This window comes from Arvicola amphibius, chromosome 4, assembly GCF_903992535.2.
Source record: "Arvicola amphibius chromosome 4, mArvAmp1.2, whole genome shotgun sequence".
Lineage (NCBI taxonomy): Eukaryota > Metazoa > Chordata > Mammalia > Rodentia > Cricetidae > Arvicola > Arvicola amphibius.
Window position 1 is genome coordinate 62,683,802 of NC_052050.1, and position 22,574 is coordinate 62,706,375.

General features: G+C 43.4%; 1 protein-coding gene across 10 annotated transcripts; it reads left to right on the top strand.

Annotated features, from left to right (window-relative positions):
• Positions 1–175: 175 nt before the first annotated feature.
• Positions 176–22,333, top strand: Znf672 (zinc finger protein 672). Of its 10 annotated transcripts, XM_038325068.1 has the most exons (5): positions 176–330; positions 5,213–6,122; positions 16,566–16,846; positions 17,570–17,613; positions 19,773–22,333. In XM_038325068.1, the coding sequence occupies exon 5, from the start codon at positions 19,981–19,983 to the stop codon at positions 21,385–21,387; it is 1,407 nt and encodes a 468-aa protein (XP_038180996.1). In that variant the 5' UTR covers positions 176–330; positions 5,213–6,122; positions 16,566–16,846; positions 17,570–17,613; positions 19,773–19,980; the 3' UTR covers positions 21,388–22,333. The 10 variants fall into 10 exon arrangements, 9 of the variants coding, with proteins under 9 accessions (XP_038180996.1, XP_038180995.1, XP_038180998.1 ...); XR_005284969.1 differs by lacking the exons at positions 16,566–16,846; positions 19,773–22,333 and adding an exon at positions 18,624–19,763; XM_038325067.1 differs by lacking the exon at positions 16,566–16,846.
• The last annotated feature ends 241 nt before the right edge of the window (positions 22,334–22,574 follow it).

The window sequence follows — 22,574 nt, forward strand, 5'->3', positions numbered from 1 at the left end:
CCAGTTTACCCCCACCGAGTCTAAGTGAAATGAGCGCCTGAATATAAGATTCTGAGAAAAACTACAGCGGGTGATGGGGACCTAGAGTCCCTCCCGACCAGGGAAGTGCTAGTAATAGTGTCGTAAGAGAGCGGACATCTTGCTTTACGGCATAGAGGCGGTGACTGCGGACGGTCCCCTCCAAACGTGAACCGGAAGTGGTGTTGTGTGCTTCTGGTTTCGGTGGCTTCGGCTCTCTCGCACCCGGGGATTGCTATTAAAAACAAAAGTCGTTGTCCAAAGGTGATTTCTCTCACTTCAGTGAAACCGGCTGACTCTGTATCAGGAAAGGTGAGCGAACCTCCCGCTTCCTCCCTGCCGCCGGCGCCGTCGCTCCCGCTTAGTGGCTGGCCTCTCTGGACGCCAGCTACGCCGGGAATGGCGGGGATCTCAGCGTTGCTCGCTTTGAGGAGGAGGACGAGGCTCGAACTAAGCCCAGTGTATCACTCCTTACTCCATAAGTGGGTGATCTGGATGCCCCTGCTACTTAGGCAAGAAGGACCGCGGCTAAGAGCTGCAAGGTGGGGTATCTGCTTGGTGCTGACTGCCTCAGTCGGGTCAGGCTTTTCCCTGGAGATAAAGCACGCACCTTGGCCAAGTTCTCGTCCCATTGGGTTCTCTCCAACACAGCCCGTGTTTGATAAAGCGGTTACAAGATTTTGTCTAGTCAAGAGCTGCATTCCTAATTGCGTAGGGGTCTTTAGGTGTTTTAAAGGGAACGTGAATGAGGAAGGAGAACGGGGGTTCCGTAGTCAGAGAAGGGAAAGGAATTACAGAGCTGCTCACTGTAGATGCTATGAGCCAGCGTGTTTCTAGTTGACAGTTACGTTAGGATTCTTCTTCGTGTTAAAAAGTATTTTGTGGTTTGTTAAAGAACGATCAGGAAGACTGTATAAGGATTGTAGAACGAGATACAGGGGCCAGTGCATTGGGGGAGAGATTGGAATCCAACTACAGCGTGAACAAAAGGAAATTTATAGCCAAAGATCGGTGTTGGGGTGGAATATTGATAAGAGGAAAAAGTAGGGTAAAATGGGGCTGGTTAAGCCAAACTGGATTCTTGCTGAAGACAGTCCTGTAAGGTTTGTGTCTATACTGAGGATCCTGACGTGCAGGATGGGTAGAGGAGTGGTCTTGGTAAACTTACTTCACAAAATTCTTTATTAAAACCAGGTTTGACAAGATAGTGTACAGGTGGGCCTAGAGAAGGGGTCAGAGACCCAACTAAAGTTAGACCAAAGGATCGTTTTCATGTCTCCAAGACCAAGAGACGGAGGCCCTGTCTTTCCTAATAACTACATTGCAAAGATATGTATGGCCCTTGGCTTTTTATGAAGGATACTCCTAAACTGTAAGAAATATGTACACTACCATAAAGGGACAAAGGAAGGATTCAGAATTGTAGGCCCTTTTTAGTAAGTGCTCTAAGAAAAGTAAGTCCGGGACCTGTTATTATCAGCAACCAGGTGTTGCCCAAAATAAACAGTACATTTTCCTGACGGCATTGAGCTTTCTCAAAGAGGCATTTCAATGGGACATAAGAGACTGGGTCATCCTAGGGACAGGACTGTTGGTGCTGTCTCCAAAACAGTAAAACTGAAGTGTGGGAATACAGCTCAGCGGTACAGCCCTTGTCTGGGTTCTGAGTTCAGTCCCTAGCACTGCACAAGTTGGAAGTTTTAATTTTAAAAATTCTTCTATTTAGATTTTGTTTATCCTCTGTATGAGTGTTTTGCCTGCCTTTATGTATGTGAACCACATGCGTGCCTGGTGCCCCCAGAGATCAAAAGAGGACATTGGATCTCCTAGAACCAGAGTTATGGATGCTGTGAGCTGTCACATGGGTGCTGGGTGCTGATTCCAGGTCCTCTGCAAGAGCCAGCGCTCTTAATCACTACGCCATTTCTCCAGCTCAGAAAAACTAGCTGTTCTTGTTATTATTACTATTATTTTATCTGGTTTTTTAAGACAGGGTCTCACTTTGTAGCTCTGGCTGCCCTGGAACTCACAGAGATCCACTTCCCTCTGCCCCTCCCCAAGTGCTGGGATTAAAGGCATGAAGTACCACACCTGGCAAAAAAACTAGTTTTTAATGAAGCTAGTTTAGGGTCTGTTGTGAAGGAAATAAAAGATAGCAACAAAGGTCTGGGCTAGTGAGAGGCCCAGCAGATAAAGGTACTGCTGTGCAAGCCGGACAACTTGATTTCTTTCTTGGGAGGACTCAACTTCAATTCCCAGAACCCACATGGTGGTGGCTCACAACTATCTGTAACTCCAATTCTAGGGGATCCAACATCCTTTTCTGGTCTCTGGGCATTGAATGCATGTGGTGCACATGCATATATACGTAACATTTTTAAAATTTTAAAAATATAAATTTTAAAAGCCTTAAAAAGAGAGAGAGGATATCTGTGTCAGACCAGGGGCAGAAAAAGGACCATTAAGGGTTAGCAGCAGCAGCAGCAGCAGGTTGTGCAGATTTTTGTTCAAATGGTTTCACTGTATTCTGGGCCTGGAAGTGCCATGACCCTCTGCCTCAGCGCTGTAAGCATTAGTATAGACATTATTTTTCCCTTAACATTACTGTTTGCCTAATTTCCTCCTTAAAGACTAAGGCACCATGAACTTGTGAGTCTGGTCTCTAAATACCTCACCAGTGTTTCATTCTTGTTCTGTCCCAGTCCATGGCGCTCATGTGCTACTGGTCCTCTTCATAGTCAGCTCACTTACAGAAGTGTAAAAAGGAGCATTAGTCTTTCTGTAGGAATAAGTGTTTGACACCTTGGAAGTTGACCAAACTTGATAAGCAGCAGGAACTTCAATCATATTTTTATTAAATTTATTACTAATAAGAGCTAGAGAGATGGCTCTGCAATTAGGAGTAGCATGCTGTTCTTTGAGAATGAATTCAGTTCTTAGCAACCCATGTCAGGAAGCTCACAATTATAGCCTTGGGGGAGTCAGTGCACATACACATACCCACACACATAGACATAGTAAAAAATAAAAACCTTTCTTGAAAAGATTACTGTCTAGCTTAATTTAAAAGATAATTGTCAAGGCATTAGAATCACTTGTATTGTTAATGTCATTTGTAAGTTTTTGCTTATCTTCTTTAATTTCCTGAAAGCTATTTTGATGTACTCTCCCATTAATACCGAGATTAATTAAAACCTTCATTCTGTAATTCAGGACTCGGTTAACCCAGTCTTTCTGTTCTAGCTCTAAATTACTATATTTCACTTTGCTGTACTCCATTCTCTCCATCTCTGGAAACTCAGCTGACCACTATGAAGTTACTTGGAAAAGAATTTGAAGCAGGAGCAGACATGTTTTGCATGTGGAACTGAAATTGAAACACATAATGGAAAATATACTTAGTGATATAGTAACATGATGAATACAACTGAATTTCACCTTTACACAGTAGTTACAGCAAGCCTTCTACATTCACAGGCCTCACGTGATACAGCTGGTTCCGCCATTCCCACTGAGGGATACTCTCACTCTTGGGTATGGATAGGGCATGTGATATTCTATTTATATTCCATTAGCCAGCCATGTGCAGACACCCTGGCACCAGGAAAAGCTTGTGAGTAGTTGAGCATGTAGCTCTGTGGTAGAGCATTTGACAAGCATATTTAAGGGTCTGGGTTCACAGCTCAGCCTACAGAAAAAGAGGGGTCACATGATTTGTTAACTCTCCCAAAATCTTTACCCACTCCACTTCCTAGAACTCTTGCCCTGCTCCACTCAGCAAGTTTTACAGCTGGGATCTAACATTTTGTCTGGCCCACATTAGACAAGAGCTATCATTTGGGGCCACCCAGAAAATACACAACACTAGCAAAATGGGGGTGTCCATGTACAATTTTGATAATCTCTACTAGCATATATAAATGTTTTGCATACTGATTCTAATTATGCAGCACTCTGTTCAGAGAGTCTTAAAATCTCTGGGCAGGTCCCCGATTTGCAGTCACTGATGACTAAAGCTTAGTGGGCTATTTGAAGACCTAATACATAAATATCTGGTTCAGTGGAAGGAAGTAGTTTCAGTTCACAGGTGTTCATCAGCTTTTTGTTCTAACTTCACTCTTAATAGTGCTTCATTCTTGAAAATAGTTGCTCATATGTAGCTGCTGACACGAATAAGGTGAGTGGTGGGTGTGTCTATAAACATCAGACACAATCAGATTTTCCTTTAACTTGGATGTCAGATTGCAACTCTGCATCCCATTTGAAAAGTGGCAGGTAATGTAGTAACTGAAAAGAGATAAGGATAGTGTACCAAAATGAAGTTTTCCAGTTCTGGTTTTCCTTACCATACAACCCTTGATAAGCACCTAATTGGGCAGTTTGTCTTTCAAGTCATAGTCTTAGAAAACTTACACAAATTCCCTACAGATTAAGCAGAGTGCCTCAACGAAAACATAGTCATCTGTCCATTTTTTGCTGAATGGGCATCCTTCATATGTAGTTTGTCTGTGGAGTTCTGCTGAATATTTATTTTGCTGTGGCGGAGGCAGGTAGTGAGTTTGGAGTCACCCTAGTCTACATATCGAGTTCCAGACCAGCCAGGGCTACACAGTGAGACCATCCCAAACCAAAGCCTACCTGTTCTGCAATAAGAGTTCAAACCTCAGTAATCGCTGCCTTTCACTCAGGTCACCACAAGCATATGTAACATCTGGTGGTGCCAGTTCCTCTGCCTGCACCTAGAAGATAACACCCTGGGAACCACCATAAACCTGAGCCCACACGTACAGACAGACAAAGCCATATTTTTATGTTGTGCGACATTTCAGTCTGTTGTCTAAAAAGTAAACTGAAGTCGCTACAAAAGAAGTCACACACAAAAGCAACTTTTAAGCTACACTTGTCGTTATTTCAACAGAGTCCTCGTTTCACATCTGATGCTGTAGTAATACACCCTGACAAAGAGCAACTAAATGGAGCAAGACTTTATTTTAGCGGACAACTCTAGGTTATATATATATATATATATATAGTGCCATTACTGTGGAGGAGGCAGAGCAGCAGGAACTTAAGGCAGCTTAATGCCCCACGCGCACAGCCATGACCAAAGCGAATGGATACATCAAGCTTTCTCTTAGTCGTCTCTCAAAACCTGCACAGTGCAGAACCCAACCTCTGTGAAAATGTCTTACAGGTTTGCCCACGGGTCAACCCAATCCATATAAGACCTCGTTGAGACTGTCTTCTCAGGTGACGTTATGTCCTATCGAATTGACAAAACTAACCATCGCAGAGGCAAGGGATGACTGGATTCTGATCCTCCTGCGTCTGCTTTTGGTGTGCTCGAATTTTCAAGCCTGCCTACGACCAATCCGTTTTATGTGGTACTGGTAAAGAAATTCCGGGCCTTGGCTAATCCAACAGTCTGCCACCTGAGCTAATTCCCCAGCAGGTTTCCGGATTGGGGTTGATCCGCTTTCTAGGCGTCTTTAACTGCATGCATTCATGAGTTGGACCCCCGGTGCTCTACAGTGTTGGAAGCCGTCTCCGCACGCACTGGTCTCAGCCTGAGGCAGCTGGCCAGCAAAACAGAAGTACCGCTGTCCCTGGCGGTGCTCTTGGGCAGGTCATTAATCTATAGGGAAGATTAATCAAGATATTGGACGTCCGGTCTGGCGTCGCTGTGTAGGAAGATACGAACTTGGTGACAGATTAGGGCGACCGGCCTCCCTCGGTAACCTGCTACGGCCCTGACCCGTCTCCAGGTGGCCCTGGGCTCGGCGCCCTTTCTTCTGAGTGGCAGGAAAGGACCCACGTGCAGACACCCGAAACGGGAGGCAGGTTAGCAGGTAGCGGTCAACAGGTCGGCGTCCTGTGTTAACTTCGCCCTCCGCCAGGTCAGGTCAATAGTGCGCTTGCGCGGGATCGACGCCCCCAACAACCAGCAACAGCGCTGTGGTGACCCTGCAGGCAGAGCAGGCCAATCAGCATGCTGTCTTCTGGCCCCGCCCCGCGCTGCACCCGCCCCTTCCTCCGCATGCTGAGCCCTGCACCGTCTGCGGCGCGTTGAGGTGAACGCGGCTCGGAGCTGTCCCCGGCGACTGGTGAGGGGGCTGAGGGCCTCAAGGCAGGGCGGACGGGGCCACGACCCTCGACGGCTGCCGTCTCCTCTCGACCCGGGATCGAGCGGCCCGGACCGGAGGGCGACGAGCGGCGCAGGCGCGGTGGGCCAGTGCGCCTGCGCAGGCCGCTCCGGGACGACCGATCTGTCCGGCCGCGCGTCCGCGAAGTCGTGCGCCTGACGGGTCACGGGGAGACGACAGCCTCCGGCCTGTAGTGACGGCCTCAGGGGACCCGAGGAACTTTCGCGTCACTCGGGGGCGTCGGCACCCGCCCGTGGCTCAGGCAGGCCCGCGTGCGCCTCCGCGGTGGGAAAGGATTCCTGCGGCCGAGCGAGAAAGCCAGAAAGACCTGGCAGGCTGTCGGCCAGTAAGTTAAGCCCCGGATTCAGGGTCCGCCTAAATAAGGGCGGTCCTGAAGAGTAAATCGCGAGTGCCGCGCAGCTTCAGTTCTCAGGTTTATGGCTGCTTTGACTTTGCCCTTTTCATAGAAAACCCCGGTTTCTTGTACTGAGTTAACCCAGGCTGCGGGTACAGATAGCCTAAGTCCTCTGCTCAAGGTCGCACAGTCACGGAAGAGCCAGAATTTGGATGCTTGCCTTTCTCTTCCCTCTGAGCAGGTGTGTCAACATAAAAACGAAACTCCCCAAAGGTAATGTGAGATGTAGGCAGGCTACAGCAGAATTGGGGAGATACCTGCTGGAAGGTTTAGATGCTGTGTGATTATAGTCTTAGCTTTCAGGTTCATGGAAGCTAAGGGTATACGTTAATGTCTTTTAAAGGCTGTTAGATACAGAGGTGAGAGATAAATGGCTATTAAGGCTGATGGAAAATGGCGGGGCAGTGGTGGTGCATGCCTTTAATCCCAGCACTCTGGATCTCTGAGTCACAGGCCAGTCTGGTCTACAGAGTGAATTTCAGGACAGCCAGGGCTACACAGAGAAACCCTGTCTTGCGGGGAGGGCAGGAAGCCAAGATAAATTTATCACCCCTACCAGTCTTTCAGCCTCAGAGTAACAGTTGGGTTTTTTGTTGTTTAAAAAACAAAACTTAAGAAACGAGTTCCTGTATCACATATTATTAGCCACCATGATGATCCAGGTAGCAAGTCTGAGGACAGCTTGACCTGAGACCTTGTCTCAAAAAAAAGTATGACCTAAAGTAAAGGTAGCCAATGAGAAAAATCTGCAAACAAAAGGTATGGGAAGACTGATTTTGGTTTAAGATTTACTTTATGTTGTTTGGGTGTGTGTGCGTGCGTGTGCATGAACTCACTCATGGAGGTCAAAAGAAAGCATCGGGTACCCTGAAACAGCAGTTATAAACATGTGAGCTACCCTATGTGGGTGCTCAGAACAAACCAAAGTTTGGTCCTTTGCGAGAAGAGCAGACATTCTTAAAATCACTGAGCCATCTTTCCACACCCATGGTATAGGTTTTAGTTGCTCTCTGGTGACATACTTGGCTTCTAAGTTAGTAAAAGATAATAGTTTCCTAAATTGATACATTATAAAGGATTTTAGGTCAGGTGGGTAATAAAGGACTATTAAGAGGACTAAAGATAACACAAGATGATTTGGGCTCTCCATCTGCAACATTCCAAGTCTTCATAATCACTCCACATATGTGCGGCTTTTCCAGGGAACTTTACAGGTTGCAATCCCAACTCAGGCAAAGTGTATATAATATATATGGTGGATGGGACTATAGAGAACAGATTTGAAAGAGCTGGATACTAGATTAATACAGCCACTTGACACAAAATAGCATTTTAGCTTGTTTGTATGTTGGTGATCCCTTGATCACCTGGTATTGTCTTGAGTTTGTATAAATAAATTCTATGATATTCACAATGACAGGCCCACATTTTTCTGGACTCGTCCCATTGTTAATTGGCACATGATTATACATCATTTTTTTTTACAGCCTAGAGTGTGTTATTTGTGTCCAATTCATTAGTTGTCCCAGAGAAGATGCAAGAGACTGCTCATTGCTTCTGCCATGTTCTCCCAGTTCTGAGATGTCTGGCCTTCAGTTTTGCCCATTTGTTAGACAGAGGATAAGCTCTTGGTGTCTGTATTTTTTTTTACCTATCTACATACTAATCTCTAACTTTCCCAGAATTCACAATCTTTGTAAAAGCAAAACTTTTGATTTGTATTTGGATCATAATCAGACTTGGTTCTTGAGGTGGAAGCAGTTGTCACTCCTGTTTCTGCCAGCTCCTTGAGTATGTCACACTGGCCATAAACCATCCAATGAGAAATGGATAATTGATTTCAGGGTCCAGGACAACAGTGTCTCTCAGTTTTCTAGAGGTAGGAAGAATCCAAGTGAAGAGTCACTTTCCCTGGAGAGAGCCACAGTCCACATTCCCACTCCTAGTTCTGTCCCCTCATTTGAGTTTCATTTCCTGTTCAGGGTCCTAAGATTATTGTAGCTGAATCTTGGGTGAGACATTATCCTAATTATTCTTTATCAATAAGAATTCAGGAGTCAGATACTGGGTAAGAACCTGAAGGAGCAGAGAAGCTACTAGTCCTCTCTTACCTGTGTAGAAGGAGCTGCGGGCTGCTTCCCACCACCCGGCTCCCGCACACTGGCTAGCTTTACCCAAAATAATTACACGGAAATTGTATTTATTTAAACACTGCCTGGCCCATTAGTTCCAGCGTCTTATTGGCTAACTCACATCTTGATTAACCCATTTCTAATAATCTGTGTAGCACCATGAGGTGGTGGCTTACCGGGAAAGATTCTAGCCTATGTTCGTCTCGGGTAGGAGAAGCATGGTGACTGACTCACTTCCCTTCCCTTCCCAGCATTCTGTTGTCTTCCCAGCCTACATATGTTCTGACCTATCAGGCCAAGCAGTTTTCTTTATTAATTAACCAATGAAAGCAACAGATAGATAGAAGACCCACCTACATCATACCTGCTCCACTCCTTCCTTCTAAGGGCTGAGGTCCCTCTCTCTTCCGCCTTACTACTTTCCTCTTCAGTCTGTCTATAGTCCTCCAAAACCTCTGTGGTTAATTTTGATCATCTGTGGCTAGCTCAGCCCTCTGACTCCCAACAAGCTTTATTTGTCAGAACATGATCAGAATATCACACATTTCCCCCTTTTGTCTAAAAAAGAAGGAAAATTATAACTAACATAGTAAAACTATATACAATATGTATAAATATGTACAAATATGTACATGTGAAAATTACATTAACAATGTCCAGATCACTTGCATTTGACAAATTCAGAGAAGATCCTCCATTATCTATTTTGATGAGTTCAAAAGGTTGTACCTAATTCACTTTCTATTCTAACTTGTATTACCAAAACTGTCTTTTAATGTCTCTCAACCTTACACACTATTGTGAGTTTCTTTTCTGAATTTGGTAATAACAAGGAAAACAATAGCTGTAACTATCTAATCTCCGATTCCCATCAGGGACCTGAGGTTTAGTACTACTGAAGTAAACAGAAAGTGCCAAGCAATCAACTTCCAAAACTGAGAAATGACATTTCCTCTATAGCTTTGGGACATCCATCTTTAGCCTGTAGGCCTAGGATATCTGACAGAGTTTTCTGTGACGCAGGGATTTTTAAGGACTGCCCCACTTTGTCTCAGCAAAGTTCAGCAGTCACCTTCTTTTGTGTCCTTGTCCAGTTTGAACACCATACTGTCAGCAGTTAAAGCAAGGGCGGTTGTTTGCCCAGTGGCTAACAAGGAAAAGAAGCTCCATCTGGAGTTTTTTCAATCCACATCATTTTCTCTGAAGTAGATTAGTGCTGCCAGAAGCAGATGTGTCATACTGTCATTTAAAGAACTATGTTATTAAAACATCTTAAATGCCATATTCTGTAGATCTCTGAAGTGTTTGAAGACCACCTATCTACCTAAAATATATCTCTGCTTGACCTTGAAAACATACCTAACATTACTACAAGTTTGTAATAAGTGAATAGTTTGTAATAATTTCAAAGACTAGAAGTTTATATTGTTGAATGAGCTGTATATGTACAAAACCTTATAGAGTAGAAACGTAGGTACAGTAGGTTCTAACAAAAATTGTATCAATATACAAAAATATCTTAAACAAGAGTAGAAACATCTAGTGTAGCAAAAATAACCTCAATTTTTTTTATCAGTATACAGAAATCCATACCAGTGTAAAATATTTAGACTGGTAGTTGCTTTTTTTGGTTTAAAAGTAGATTTAATAATCTACCCTTTTATCCTATCATTTTTATATCCCCCTTTATCTCTTTAGAATGAGATCCCTGAATCTAACTTTCTTTGTTCAGCTTTTTTTCTTGACCATTACCAATAACACCTTCCGTAACCCCCTGAACAACCAAAAATCGCCTACCCTACCTATTGGGAATGTAGGTATTGTGTTCTTGTTTGTTTGTTTGTTTTTTGAGACAGGGTTTTTCTGAAGCTTTGGAGCCTGTCCTGGAACTAGCTCTTGTAGACCAGGCTGGTCTTGAACTCACAGAGAGCCGCCTGCCTCTGCCTCCCAAGTGCTGGAATTAAAGGCGTGCGCCACCACCGCCTGGCAGGTATTGTGTTCTTTTTTTTTTTTTTTTTTTTTTTTTTTTTTTTTTGGTTTTTCGAGACAGGGTTTCTCTGTAGCTTTGGAGCCTGTCCTGGAACTAGCTCTTGTAGACCAGGCTGGTCTCGAACTCACAGAGAGGTATTGTGTTCTTAAAATTGCATCCTGTTGTCTGGGAGTCCCTGAAAAAAAAAATTGGGATAATTATTAAGTCCTGGGAGAGCTAGTTTTATCATTTGTTGTCCAGTCTCTGTGTAATGGCAAAGTACAGGGCTTATCTTGAGGCCTGGCTAGAGTAGTTTGTGAGACTGGACCATTTTAGCTCACTACCTTGAAATTCCTCTGAGCAGTTTGTAGTACAAAACCGATCTTTGGGTGGTGTGACTGCTTAGTGGCATGACCACAGCCCAGGTGGAATCATTATTGTGGGGCCCCATCCTCCTTTTGAAGACTTCAAAGGTCACAGTTAGGAATGGTCACAACAGAAACTTTAAATTTGTATGTTAATTTTATAAATTTAAATGTTAAAATTTTAAAGAATCAAAATAAAACCAAAGAATTCTGAGATTAGTGGTAATAGAATAGTCCCTTAAAATTGGTTTTTCTTCTGTCCCCATATCAAGTGGCTCTCCTGACATGGAACAGAGATTTTAGATTTTCTTTTAACAAGCATGCTTTGGTTAGAATAGGAGAGAGCCACATTCCAACTCCAAAGCCAGCTTTAATTTTTAATTGAACTACAAAAAGACCATTTGCAGAACAGCAGAAACAAACATTTGAGATTTATGAAATTTTATCCTGTTGGAAATGTGATATACCAAAAGGCAATTTATTTTTTTTCTGGGACATTTTCTCTGGATGATTTATCCTTTTTTCTTTTCAGATGCCTCATTTGTCCAGTGGTCTTCAGATTCTTGAGTTAGATGCCTTCATTCTTCTGAAAAGATAAAAACAACCCTGTCCCAACCCTAACTTTAAGGAATTTCCCTTTAGGCAAGTTACATCTGATCAAATGAAAAGCATCTGTTAGCCTTATAAGTTAGTTTAGATAGACTGTTCACACTGATGAAGTATCTATTGTCTCTTCTATCAAAAGCTCTCTTCAGTTCGTATCTAATCTTTATCAATTTTAATGGTATCCATAGTTTTTCTTCTCCTATGTAAACAAAAGCAAAGCCTCTTCCCCAACTTAGCACATATCCTGGTCTCCATTCTGAGGTCAACATATCCTTAAAGTATACAGGTTGATTTAATTCAGCATTATTTTCTATTATCCAGTGTCTCTCCACAGCATTAGCATTTAAAAATTTTAAAGTTAATAAAGCATCATATAATCTATCTCTGGAGGATCTTAATTACCCCTTTTTTATTAAGCCTATCTTTTAGAGTGCAATTATATCTTTCTATACCTACTTGCCCTGTAGGATTTTGTGGTATACCTATAACATGCTTTATGTTATAATGTGTAGAAATACTGTTTTATTTTACTAGAGACATATGCTGGAGCATTGTCAGTCTTAATTGTATACAGGTATACCCATGATGGCCATGACCTCTAATAGGTGTATAATTACAGAATCAGCCTTTTCAGAACTTAAAGCAGTTTTCTATTGAAATCCTATGTATCTGTGGTATGGTGTACACATTTTAATTTTCCAAACTCTGCAAAATGAAACACATCCATTTGCCAAATTTCATTTATTTGATACCCTTTGGGTTACTTCCTGTAGGCAGTGGTGTTTGATTATACAAAGAACAAGTGGGACATTGCCTTATAATTTCCTTGGCTTTTTGCCAAGTGATGAGAAAATTTTTTTTTCAAACTCTTGCTATTAACATTGTGCTTCTTATGAAATTCTGAGGCTTCTAACACTTTCCCACTAATAGTTCATCAATTTCACCATTACCTTATACTATATGGCCTGATAGATCCATATAGGATCTGATCTGTGTTTATTCGAGGGATGACTTATTTTATTTATTTATTTATTTTGGTTTTTCAAGACTGGGTTTCTCAGTAGCTTTGGAGCCTGTTATGGAACTCACTATGTAGACCAGACTGGCCTCGAACTCACAGAGATCTGCCAGCCTCTGCCCCCCCCCCCATAGTGTTGGGACTAAAAGTGTGTGCCACCACTGCCCAGCTCAAGGGATGATATTTGTTTCTGATTATTTCTTGTAATTGAATAAATAACAAAGTTAATTCTAAAACATCTGGAATAAATTCAGTTTCAGTATGTGAAACAACTTTTTGCATATTGAGTCGGTAACTATATATATTAAGAGGTTCTGGAAAATTAATAATACCATGAGAAGATCATATAATTCTGACTTTTGAACAGAATTATAAGGGCTTTCAGCCACTTTACTTAAATTTCCTGACTTATAGCCTGACTTTCCTGATTTGTTTGCATCAGAATGTAGGGGCTCCAGAAATTGGTATTCTCTTTACAGTGTGAGGAAAGATCCAATGAGTTGTTTTTATAAACGGAAATCTCTTGATTTGGGGATATTTTATTACTACTCTTTCCCAAAGAATTCCTGCAAACTCTTTGCCAGTGTCCATTTTCTGTCCAATATGAGGAAATTTCAGCATTAGTAAAAGGTACCACAATTTCTGTTGGGTCTATTCCTACTAATTGATGAAGTCTTAATTTTCCTTTCAGAATCAACTCAGAAACTAGTTCTTTAATTTTTTTACTGTATGATAAAAATATCCATTGTTATATATTATTTTTTCTGAACTAGAATTTCAGTATAGAAGAATGCGTAGAAGGTAAAATAAGCAGAGTACAATCAAGCTGCAGATCCAGACAATCCACATGTACATTCTACAAATTTTTTTCTTCCAAAGCCAGTTCTCTCTCAGCGTCAGCTGATAATTTTCTTGTACTATTTAAGTCCTTATCACTTTGTAGTTTAGAAATAAATTACTTAGTTCTTGGGTTATCAGTACAATTGTGGGACATAGCCAATTAATATCTCCCAGAAATTTTTGAAAATCATTGAAAGTTCATAATTGATCTCTCCTGATTTGTACTTTCTGTGGTTGAACTTTTTTTGTAAACCTCTATTATATCCTTGGTAGAATTGATAGAATCTCCTTGTGGTTTTTCAGGAATAATTTATAATTCCCAATGAGGTAATTTTTTTTTACTTCGAACATTTTCTTTAAGGTATCTGCATCTGAATCAACTAGTAAGATATCACCCATAAAATGGTAAATTATAGATTGAAGAAACTGATTATGAATTATTTCCAGTGGCTGCTATACAAAATATTGATACAAGGTAGGACTGTTTAACATTCCTTGTGGAAGAATCTTTCACTGATATCTTTTAACAGGCTGGGAACTGTAAGTAGGCACTGTGAAGGCAATTTTTATATCCTGTTCTTGCAAAGGTATAGTTTAAAAAAAAAAAAAGCACAGTCTTTTAAATCAGTCCGTATAATAGACCATCCTTTAGGTGATAGAGAGGCAAGGGAATTCCAGTCCCATTAGCTGAATCACCTTATAATAACTCTTAGATTTAGTACCATTTTCCAGATTTCTTTTTAATAACAATACAGCAGAATTCCAAGGACTGGTTGATTCTTTAGTATGTTGAGCATTTAGCTGTTCCTGTACCAGCTATTCTGAGACCTGTAATTTTTCTGATATTAAAGGACATTGTTCCACCCAGACAGGGTTGTCAGTTAACCATTTTTAAGATAGTGTTGTTCGTACCTTTGAAAGATCAGCAGCTGTTGTGCCCTGTTTATGTACAACCTGTATGGTCAGTGGCTGTTCTTTATAATACCTTTTAATGTTTTTCTCAGAAACATATGTTAGTTTTTGGTTTGTTCCCAAGATTGGAAGAATGTTAATCTGGGCATTCCATTCCTGTAATAAGTCATGTTCCCATTAATTCATTGCTATGTTAGCCCCATATGGCCTTTTTTTTCCTCTCTGTCCTTCCAGCCTTATACATTCAGCCCATCTTATACTTTGTTTTACTTAAGATAAAGCTCCAATCAAACATTTACCTCCTAAAGAGGCCAATTCTGATGCCAAGATCTTGGTGCAATTATTGTTACATCTGCCCCTGTGTCTATCAAACTCTCAACTACAATGCCATTTATTCATATTTTTAACTTTGTTCTTTGATCATTTATAGAAGTTTGCTAAAATGTGTTTTATGGTTTCTCCTTGAAATTTTTGTTTTATCTTCTAAAGCTATTCTGTCATCCAGAACAGTATGGTTTTCCATAACAGGCATTAAGTCTTTTAATTGCTCTGTGGAGGAGCATGACTGAATGACTGAACTAAATTTAATATGGGACTTGCAAGAGGCCCCCCCATGGTGTTTCCCAATGGCAAAGGGTTACCTTGCCTGTCCCATGTTGGTCTGCATTCATTAGGCCAATGTTGGCCTTTGTCGCACTTTCTGTGTTTTCCAGAAGGCTAGGGCCTTCTGTTTGGAATCTCTCTTTAAAAAAAAAAAAAAAAAAAAAAAAATTGTTCCTGGGAACATCTTACCTGTAATCTCTTTTCAGATGACCTGGTTTGCTTCAATTAAAACATAAAACCCTTTTGATTTTTCTTAATTTTTAGAAGTCACTTCTATCCAAGTATCACCACAAGTGTGAGATCTAATATCAGCTGTTTTTTAATCCATTCCTCTGTGGGTGCTGATCTTGCTTTCAAAGGCCCGATTGCCCTTTTATGTTCTGAATTAGCATTTTCAATTAATATTCTTCTAACTTCTGTATCTGATATCATTCTATTTACAGATGAAGTCCATCTTTGAAAAATCAGTGAAGGTTCTTTGGGGGTCTTGTATAATTTTAGCAAATGGCTCAGTTTTCTTTCCTGATTCTCTAATCTTGTCCTAAGCATTCGAAGCTGCTGTACAGCATAGGGACAAGGTCTGATCATCAAATATAACCTGTCTTTCCACATCAGCATAATAGCCCTCACCAAAACTTTGACCTTGGGAAATCTCATAACTTCTATCTCTACCTTGCTCTTCAATGGCCCTAGCTTCATCTCTCCACTAGGTTCTCCACTGTAACTGAGGACCAGCTTCCAATACTGCTGTAACTAAGTCTTTCCAGTCTTATGGAATGATTCTGTTCCAAATGGACCATGAGTTTAACGTCTGCTTCACAAAAAGTGAATGCATACCATATGAAACTATTGGTTTCTTAAATCTCTTCAAATCTAACATTTCTATAGGTTCCCAGTTAACTTCTGAATAGCCTTGGGGATGCCTATCACTTGGTGGTTGCTCTTGAATGATTAACTGGATAAATTAAGTCTTATTATCTAATAGCCTTGGGCTGCTCCCCTTCAGTTTCAAAATACCATGGTGTGGTAACTTCTGCTGTAAACTCCTCTGTGTGTAAATATTTTTCTTAGTTCTGTTAGTCTGTCTGTCTAAGAATGTTATCAGTCAGTTTTTTGTATTTGTCACTAATATCAAATAACTTTTTGGGGGTAAAATAAGAGTTACCAAATTGATAATTGACATTATGTCAATTATAACTAAGTTGATTTATCCATTTGATTGTTCAATTTTCAAACCATTCATTATAGAACTATACAGAGACCTGCATCATGTTTCCCATTTTTAACATAGAAAACAACAAAAAAAACCTCTTTAAACTCCTCTCTCTCTCTCGCTCTCTCGCTCGCTCTCGCTCTCGCCCTGGAACTAGCTCTTGTAGACCAGGCTGGTCTCAAACTCAGAGATCCGCCTGCCTCTGCCTCCCGAGTGCTAGGATTAAAGTAGGATTAAAGGCGTGCACCGCCCGGCTTCCTTTCTTTTTTTTTTTTTTTTTTTTTTTCAAATCTTAATTTCACCCTTTAAGAATTACCAGGTGTCTCACCAGATCTGCTGCTGATGGCAGTGAAGTGTGAGGATGTCTGAAGCCGTGTAGCATGCCTGGGTGGAGAACACAAGTTGTGCATAGCCTGACTAAGGGCAGCTGTAGCTGCTGGTGTGTAATTGTGAGCTGAGAGTATGTAGCAGTTGCAGCAATAGAAGCCAGAGCTGGTGCCGGAGCAGCTAACCTAGTGTGGCAGCAGCCTGAGGAGGGGGTCCAGGAGAAGCCCACTACCCATGGGGAAAAGGAACCAAGGAGCCAGCATGTGAAAGGCAGCTTTGCCTGAGGTGAGGGTAGGGGCCATCTCTCCCAAGTGCAGGGGCCAGCTCTCTTATAGTGACCAGTGAGAGGGAAGGCCAACAAAGGGTGGGGCTGGCTCAGCATGGCCCTTTGATTTCCTGAGGTGATACAGGCCACAGACATCAACACAGTCCCTAGCTGTAGCCTGAGCCTGGACAACATCCTGGCTCTGGGTGGAAGGAATGGCAACTCAGGTGGGAATGGTTTTGGCAGCAGCATGGCCACCGGACACCACCAAGGCCTCAGGTTGCAGCCCCAACCCTGGGTCTCTATGGATATCCCAGTGGAGTTCTGTTGAGGACCCAGTGATGACAGTGTACCAGAAGCCAAAGGTCTTGAACCAGACCAGTGACTCATTGCAGTGGACATTTGCAGTAAAGCTGACAGGACAAAGGGGTATACAGATGACACACTGAAGCCCCAGTGCCACCAGCACAAATGAAGAGATGTTGAAAAGGAGGAGAAACAAACAGATTTGTTTTGGTTTGGGGGAAGAATTTTGGTTTTGCTTTTGTTTGCATGATTTGCTTTGTTTTGTTGTGGGGGCCTGGCAGGGGTGAGGAGAGGATATGAGGGGTGAGCAGAATTGGGGTACGTAATATGAAACTCCCAAAGAGTCAATAAAGAAGCTAAATAAATAATAAGACTCACTCTCAAATCAATGATGGATGATTTCTAAGAGTTCTAAGCATTATAATTTTTTTTTACAGGCTTCTTCCCCAGAAACAGACCTTTGCTCATGTAATGGGATGAGGTAAGGAAGAGATGTAAAATGGCCAAGTAGCAAGCTTACACCCTACACTCCTGTCTGTTATACTGAAGAGATGGGATATTTTTTATTTGCCTTTTATATATTTATATGTGTTGTGCATTGGGGTTACTTTCCTTGGGCATGTTCCCTGGGAACCACTGGCCTAAGAGAGGATGAGCTCACAAAAGCATGGGCTGAGATGCCAGCCTCTAAGAGTCAGAGTGTTGCTCTTGGACATTTGAAACCAGCCACTGGGTTTTAGTTTTATGATGGCAACTATTCCTTTAAATGACTAGCATTTGGGAGGTAGAAGCCGGCAGTTCTCTGGGAGTTCAAGGCCAGCCAAGGCAACATGAGACCCTGGATCAAAAATAAAATAAGGGGCTGGAGAGGTGGCTCAGCAGTTAAGAATACATATTGCTCTTTCCATGGGATCCAAGTTCAGTTTCTAGCACCCACTTGAAGTGTCTTAGAACTACCTGTCACTCCATTTCCACAGGATCTGATGTCCTGTAGTCTCTGTAGGTACCTGCACTCTCATGCACATACCCTTACACAGAGACATATGCATAGACATAAGTAAAAATAAGATAAATATTTAAATTAAAAATAGAAGCAAAGCTCTCCCTGGAGGATTCAGAGTTAACTACTCTGAAGTTTGCTCTATGGCTACAAAGGTGCCCCTGCTTTGCGGGACTTAAAAGTCATCTTTGAATAAGGTATCCTGGGGTTTATAATATTCCAGATTGGGGTAGGACAGGAGGGACACACATGAAAAGTGAAGTGTATCACAGGTAAGATGAGGAATAAATGAATACACGTGGCACTATTCCTCAGTTTTGATTTTGTTTTTTAAGATTTATATTTATACAGTGCTCTACCTGCATGCCAGAAGACGGCACCAGATCTCACTACAGTTAGTTATGAGTCACCATGTGGGTACTGGGAATTGCTTTTTTTTTAATGATTTCTTTATTATGTATACAGTGTTCTTCCTGCATGTGTCCCTACAGGCCTGAAGATGGCACCAAATATCATTACAGGTGGTTGTGAGCCACCATGTGGTTGCTGGGAATTGAACTCATGACCTCTGGAAAAGTAGTCACTACTATCAACCTCTGAGCCATCTCTCCAACCCCAGTTTTGGTATTTGAAAATAACTATTTAAGAAATACCTTCCTCCTGCTGAATGTGGTGATGTGCCCTTTTAATCCCAGCACTGGGGAAGCAGAGGCAGGTGCATCTCTAAGTCTGAGGCCAGCCTGGTCTATATATCAGGACAGCCAGAACTACTACATAGATTGACCCTGCCTCAAAAATTGAAGAAGGGGAAAAAAAAGTCCTTCCTTCAGGAAAAAAACGCACAAGAGGAACATATCCATGGTGATCCTCCACCCAGCATGGAGAAGCAGCAGATGTAGAGTTCACTCTGGTTTCTTGTTGGCCAAGCATTTCATTCACTTGACTCCACTCTACAGAAGTAAGAGGCCCAGTCAGTAGGTTCTTCAGCCAAGCCAACAATGCTGGGTATTGAGGGATATATTTCTATTTCCCACAAGAGAATGACTATTGGCCATTTTGTTTGCTTTTGCTCAGTGATCTAAGAGCACACCTTACTAGAGGTTGTGTGATGTCCCATGCATATAAAAACAAAGGCTGACTGATCTCTCACCTGGTTGACTTTACTAGTGACTTCTCCCTCAGGGCCTGGGATCTGTCACTATTCCCAGACACCAGTATGATGTGTGATCAGTGTAGCTGTATCACCCATTGGATCAGCAAGTGTGGCAGACCTATTTTCTGCTAGGTAGGGAATCCCCACTGGGATGCATTAGAAAATGACCAAGGAGGAATGCCAGGCAATGAGAAATCCCCAGGGGCTTCAGTCACACCGGAAAATAGGTTGAGTACTTACTTCCCTCTTGGCCTCCCCAGCAATGTTGTGTGTTTCTAGTTCTAGCAAAGACCACACACACTCTCTCCTTGGAATCCACACATGCTTATTTACTGGACAAGTGTCATTTGCCCCTCTTGCCTTACCTGGTACTACAGAGACACCCCTCTGAATTCTAGGACTCAGAGTGACTTCCTTCTCTTGAGAGCTAGGCCAGCTAATATGTTACAGGCCTAAAGAGTTCAAGGTACCTTTTCTGTGTCCCCAGCCAGAGTTGTTGCAGCCAGTGCTGGACTTAGGGTGACCTCCCTGCAGGGATCACAATGATGAGCCCAGTTCCTGCCTGCCTTTGGAACGGCGGGGACATCAGCTCTTGAAAGAAGAAACCGAGGAATCTGCAGACCAGTTTTCAAGGCCACAGCCTGGTACTTTCCAGGTATTAAAACCACAGATTGTTGACTGGAAAGACAGGCATCATGTTCACAGCACCTGGCATGGCAGCGGTTGGGGGAAGACCTTATTCCTGCAGTGAATGTGGAAAGAGTTTTCGGTACAGTGCAGTGCTGCTGCGGCATGAACGTGCCCATGGTGGTGATAAGCGTTTCCGCTGTCTAGAGTGTGGTGAACGTTGTGCTCGAGCCTCAGATCTGCGTGCACACAGGCGGACCCATGCTGGCCAGACCCTCTACGTCTGCAGTGAGTGCGGCCAGAGCTTCAGTCACAACAGCCTGCTGGACCTGCACTTGGGGACGCACCGGAGGCGTAGCCACACTTGCCGTTGCCGCCTCTGTAACCACCGCTTCCCTCACGTCCCTGCACTGCTGCTGCATCGGGTCCGTCAGCACCCACCAGAGAAGCCGCACCGCTGCCCACTGTGTGCCCGTTCCTTTCGGCAGAGTGCTCTTCCTTTTCACCTGGCACGGGCGCACCCCCCGGAGACCACCACTGCCACTGCCCCTTCCCCTAGCACGCTCCACCACTGTACACAGTGCCCACGGGCCTTCCGTAGCAGTGCTGGGCTACGGAACCATTCCCGTATCCACGTGGTGCTCAGTCTCAGAGACCCTGGCGCTGAGGCCCACCAATGTGGTGTGTGTGGTAAGAACTTCAGCAAAAGTTCCACGCTTACACGACATCTCCAGAGGCACTCAGGGGAGAAGCCTTTCAAGTGCCCTGAGTGTGGCAAGGGCTTCTTGGAGAGTGCCACGCTGGTGCGGCACCAGCGAACACACACTGGAGAAAAGCCATACGCGTGTAACGACTGTGGACGCTGCTTTAGCGAGAGCTCCACACTACTGCGCCACCAGCGCAGCCACCAGGGTGAACGGCCACATGTGTGCCCCACTTGTGGCAAGGGCTTTGGACAGCGGTATGACCTTGTTGTGCACCAGCGCAGCCACACGGGTGAGAGGCCCTTCCCGTGCCCAGAGTGCGGCCGGGGCTTCACAGACCGCTCAGACCTAACCAAACACCTGCGCACACACACAGGGGAAAAGCCTTACCACTGTGAGCTGTGTGGCAAGCGATTCACCTGCATCTCCAACCTCAATGTGCATTTGCGCAATCATGCTGGCCATAAACCACACAAGTGCCCAGAGTGTGGCAAGTCCTTCAGTGTTGCCTCCAAACTTGCACTGCACAGAAAGACACACCTAGGTGAGCGGACAGCAGAGTGCTCGGAGTGTGGCAAATTCTTTAGCCATGGCCGGTCACTGTCACAACACCAGCGGTCCCACAGACGTGCTCGAGCAGCTGCCATGGCAGCCACAACCACCACCACTGTAGTCACTGAGGTGACAGTAAGTCCTCCCCTTGCCCTCACAGGGCCAATGCAACAGGAAAAACCAGGGCTCTTGGTGTCTCCATTTCAGGAAACTTGCTAAGAGGACCCCATGAGGGGTGTGGGTGGACACACATTGAGCCCCAAGGAACAGGGCAGCTCAGATGGCTAGGTATTCACCTAGCTTGCCTTGTCTCTAAACTGAGATCCCCACCAGCTCTTCCATCATCTTCCCCAGCTCTAAGTACTAGGAGTCAGGGAACCAACACCACATCCCTATGCAAGATAGACTAGGTGTTTGTGCTCTGTTGCTGCCACTCTGCTCTCCGTTGTTGGTGTGGCTCTTTAAGGAACATTTGTTCAGTTAGATCTCTTGCTTCTTATTGATCTGTTATCTCTACTGCTTTCTCTTACTTAAGACATGTAGTTGCAGAGGTGAAACATAGGCAGTATGGAAAACTGGAATGGCTCCATTCATTAAAGGACCAAAATCTGTGGCAAGTTACTCGAAGAGGTAAAAGTAGCCAGTAGCCTGGCTAGCCATATGTCCTTTTACAAGATGCTTCTTAGGGCCCAACAAATGGTTCAACACCAGTTGACAACCTGAGTTTGAGCTCTTGAACCCACATATGTACCATCCATGGCACATGTGCACACACAAAGAAGTATCTCCCCTTCCACCAATAAATGGCTCTTGGGACAGTTTTCTCTAGCCAGGTAAGAATTGTTTGCCTTGGTATGCAGCCCAGGACTATGTGGGTCCATAAAGCTCAGTGACACCATGTAAAACAAAATGTTATTTACAGATGAAGCTTCAAGGCACGAGGAGACAAGTTCCCTGGAGTCCTGGGTAAGGGCAGGATGTAAAGCCTGGAATTGGTCAATGACTGCTTATAGGTAGTGAAATTGTTACTTGTTTGGGTTTGTGACACCAAGAACCCCTTTGTCAAAATGAGTTCCAAGTTCTCATCCCTTTTGGTGGTGGTTTCTTCACTGCTGTGACAAAATGCCTGAGAAAATCAACTTAAAGGATTTATTTTGGCTCGTGATTTCGGTAGTGTCACTCCATTGTCAACCGGTTCCAGTTCTGTGGGCCTGAAGCAAAGCCAAAAGGCATGGGGGGGCCAGAGGTGCCTCCCCAGGGACTGTGGCCTCATTCACAGAGCTTCAGCTGTGAACTTAACCTAACTCCGAACAGCTGTCTCTCTGTAGGGCTTGGTACTGCATACCAGGTCAAACTGCAGGGTGCAGCCTGCCCCCAGACCAGGTCAGATGATGATACACTGTACA

Bases quoted from the DNA above. Each gene is read 5' to 3' on its own strand.
- Znf672 (XM_038325068.1), top strand. From the start codon at position 19,981: ATGTTCACAGCACCTGGCATGGCAGCGGTTGGGGGAAGACCTTATTCC.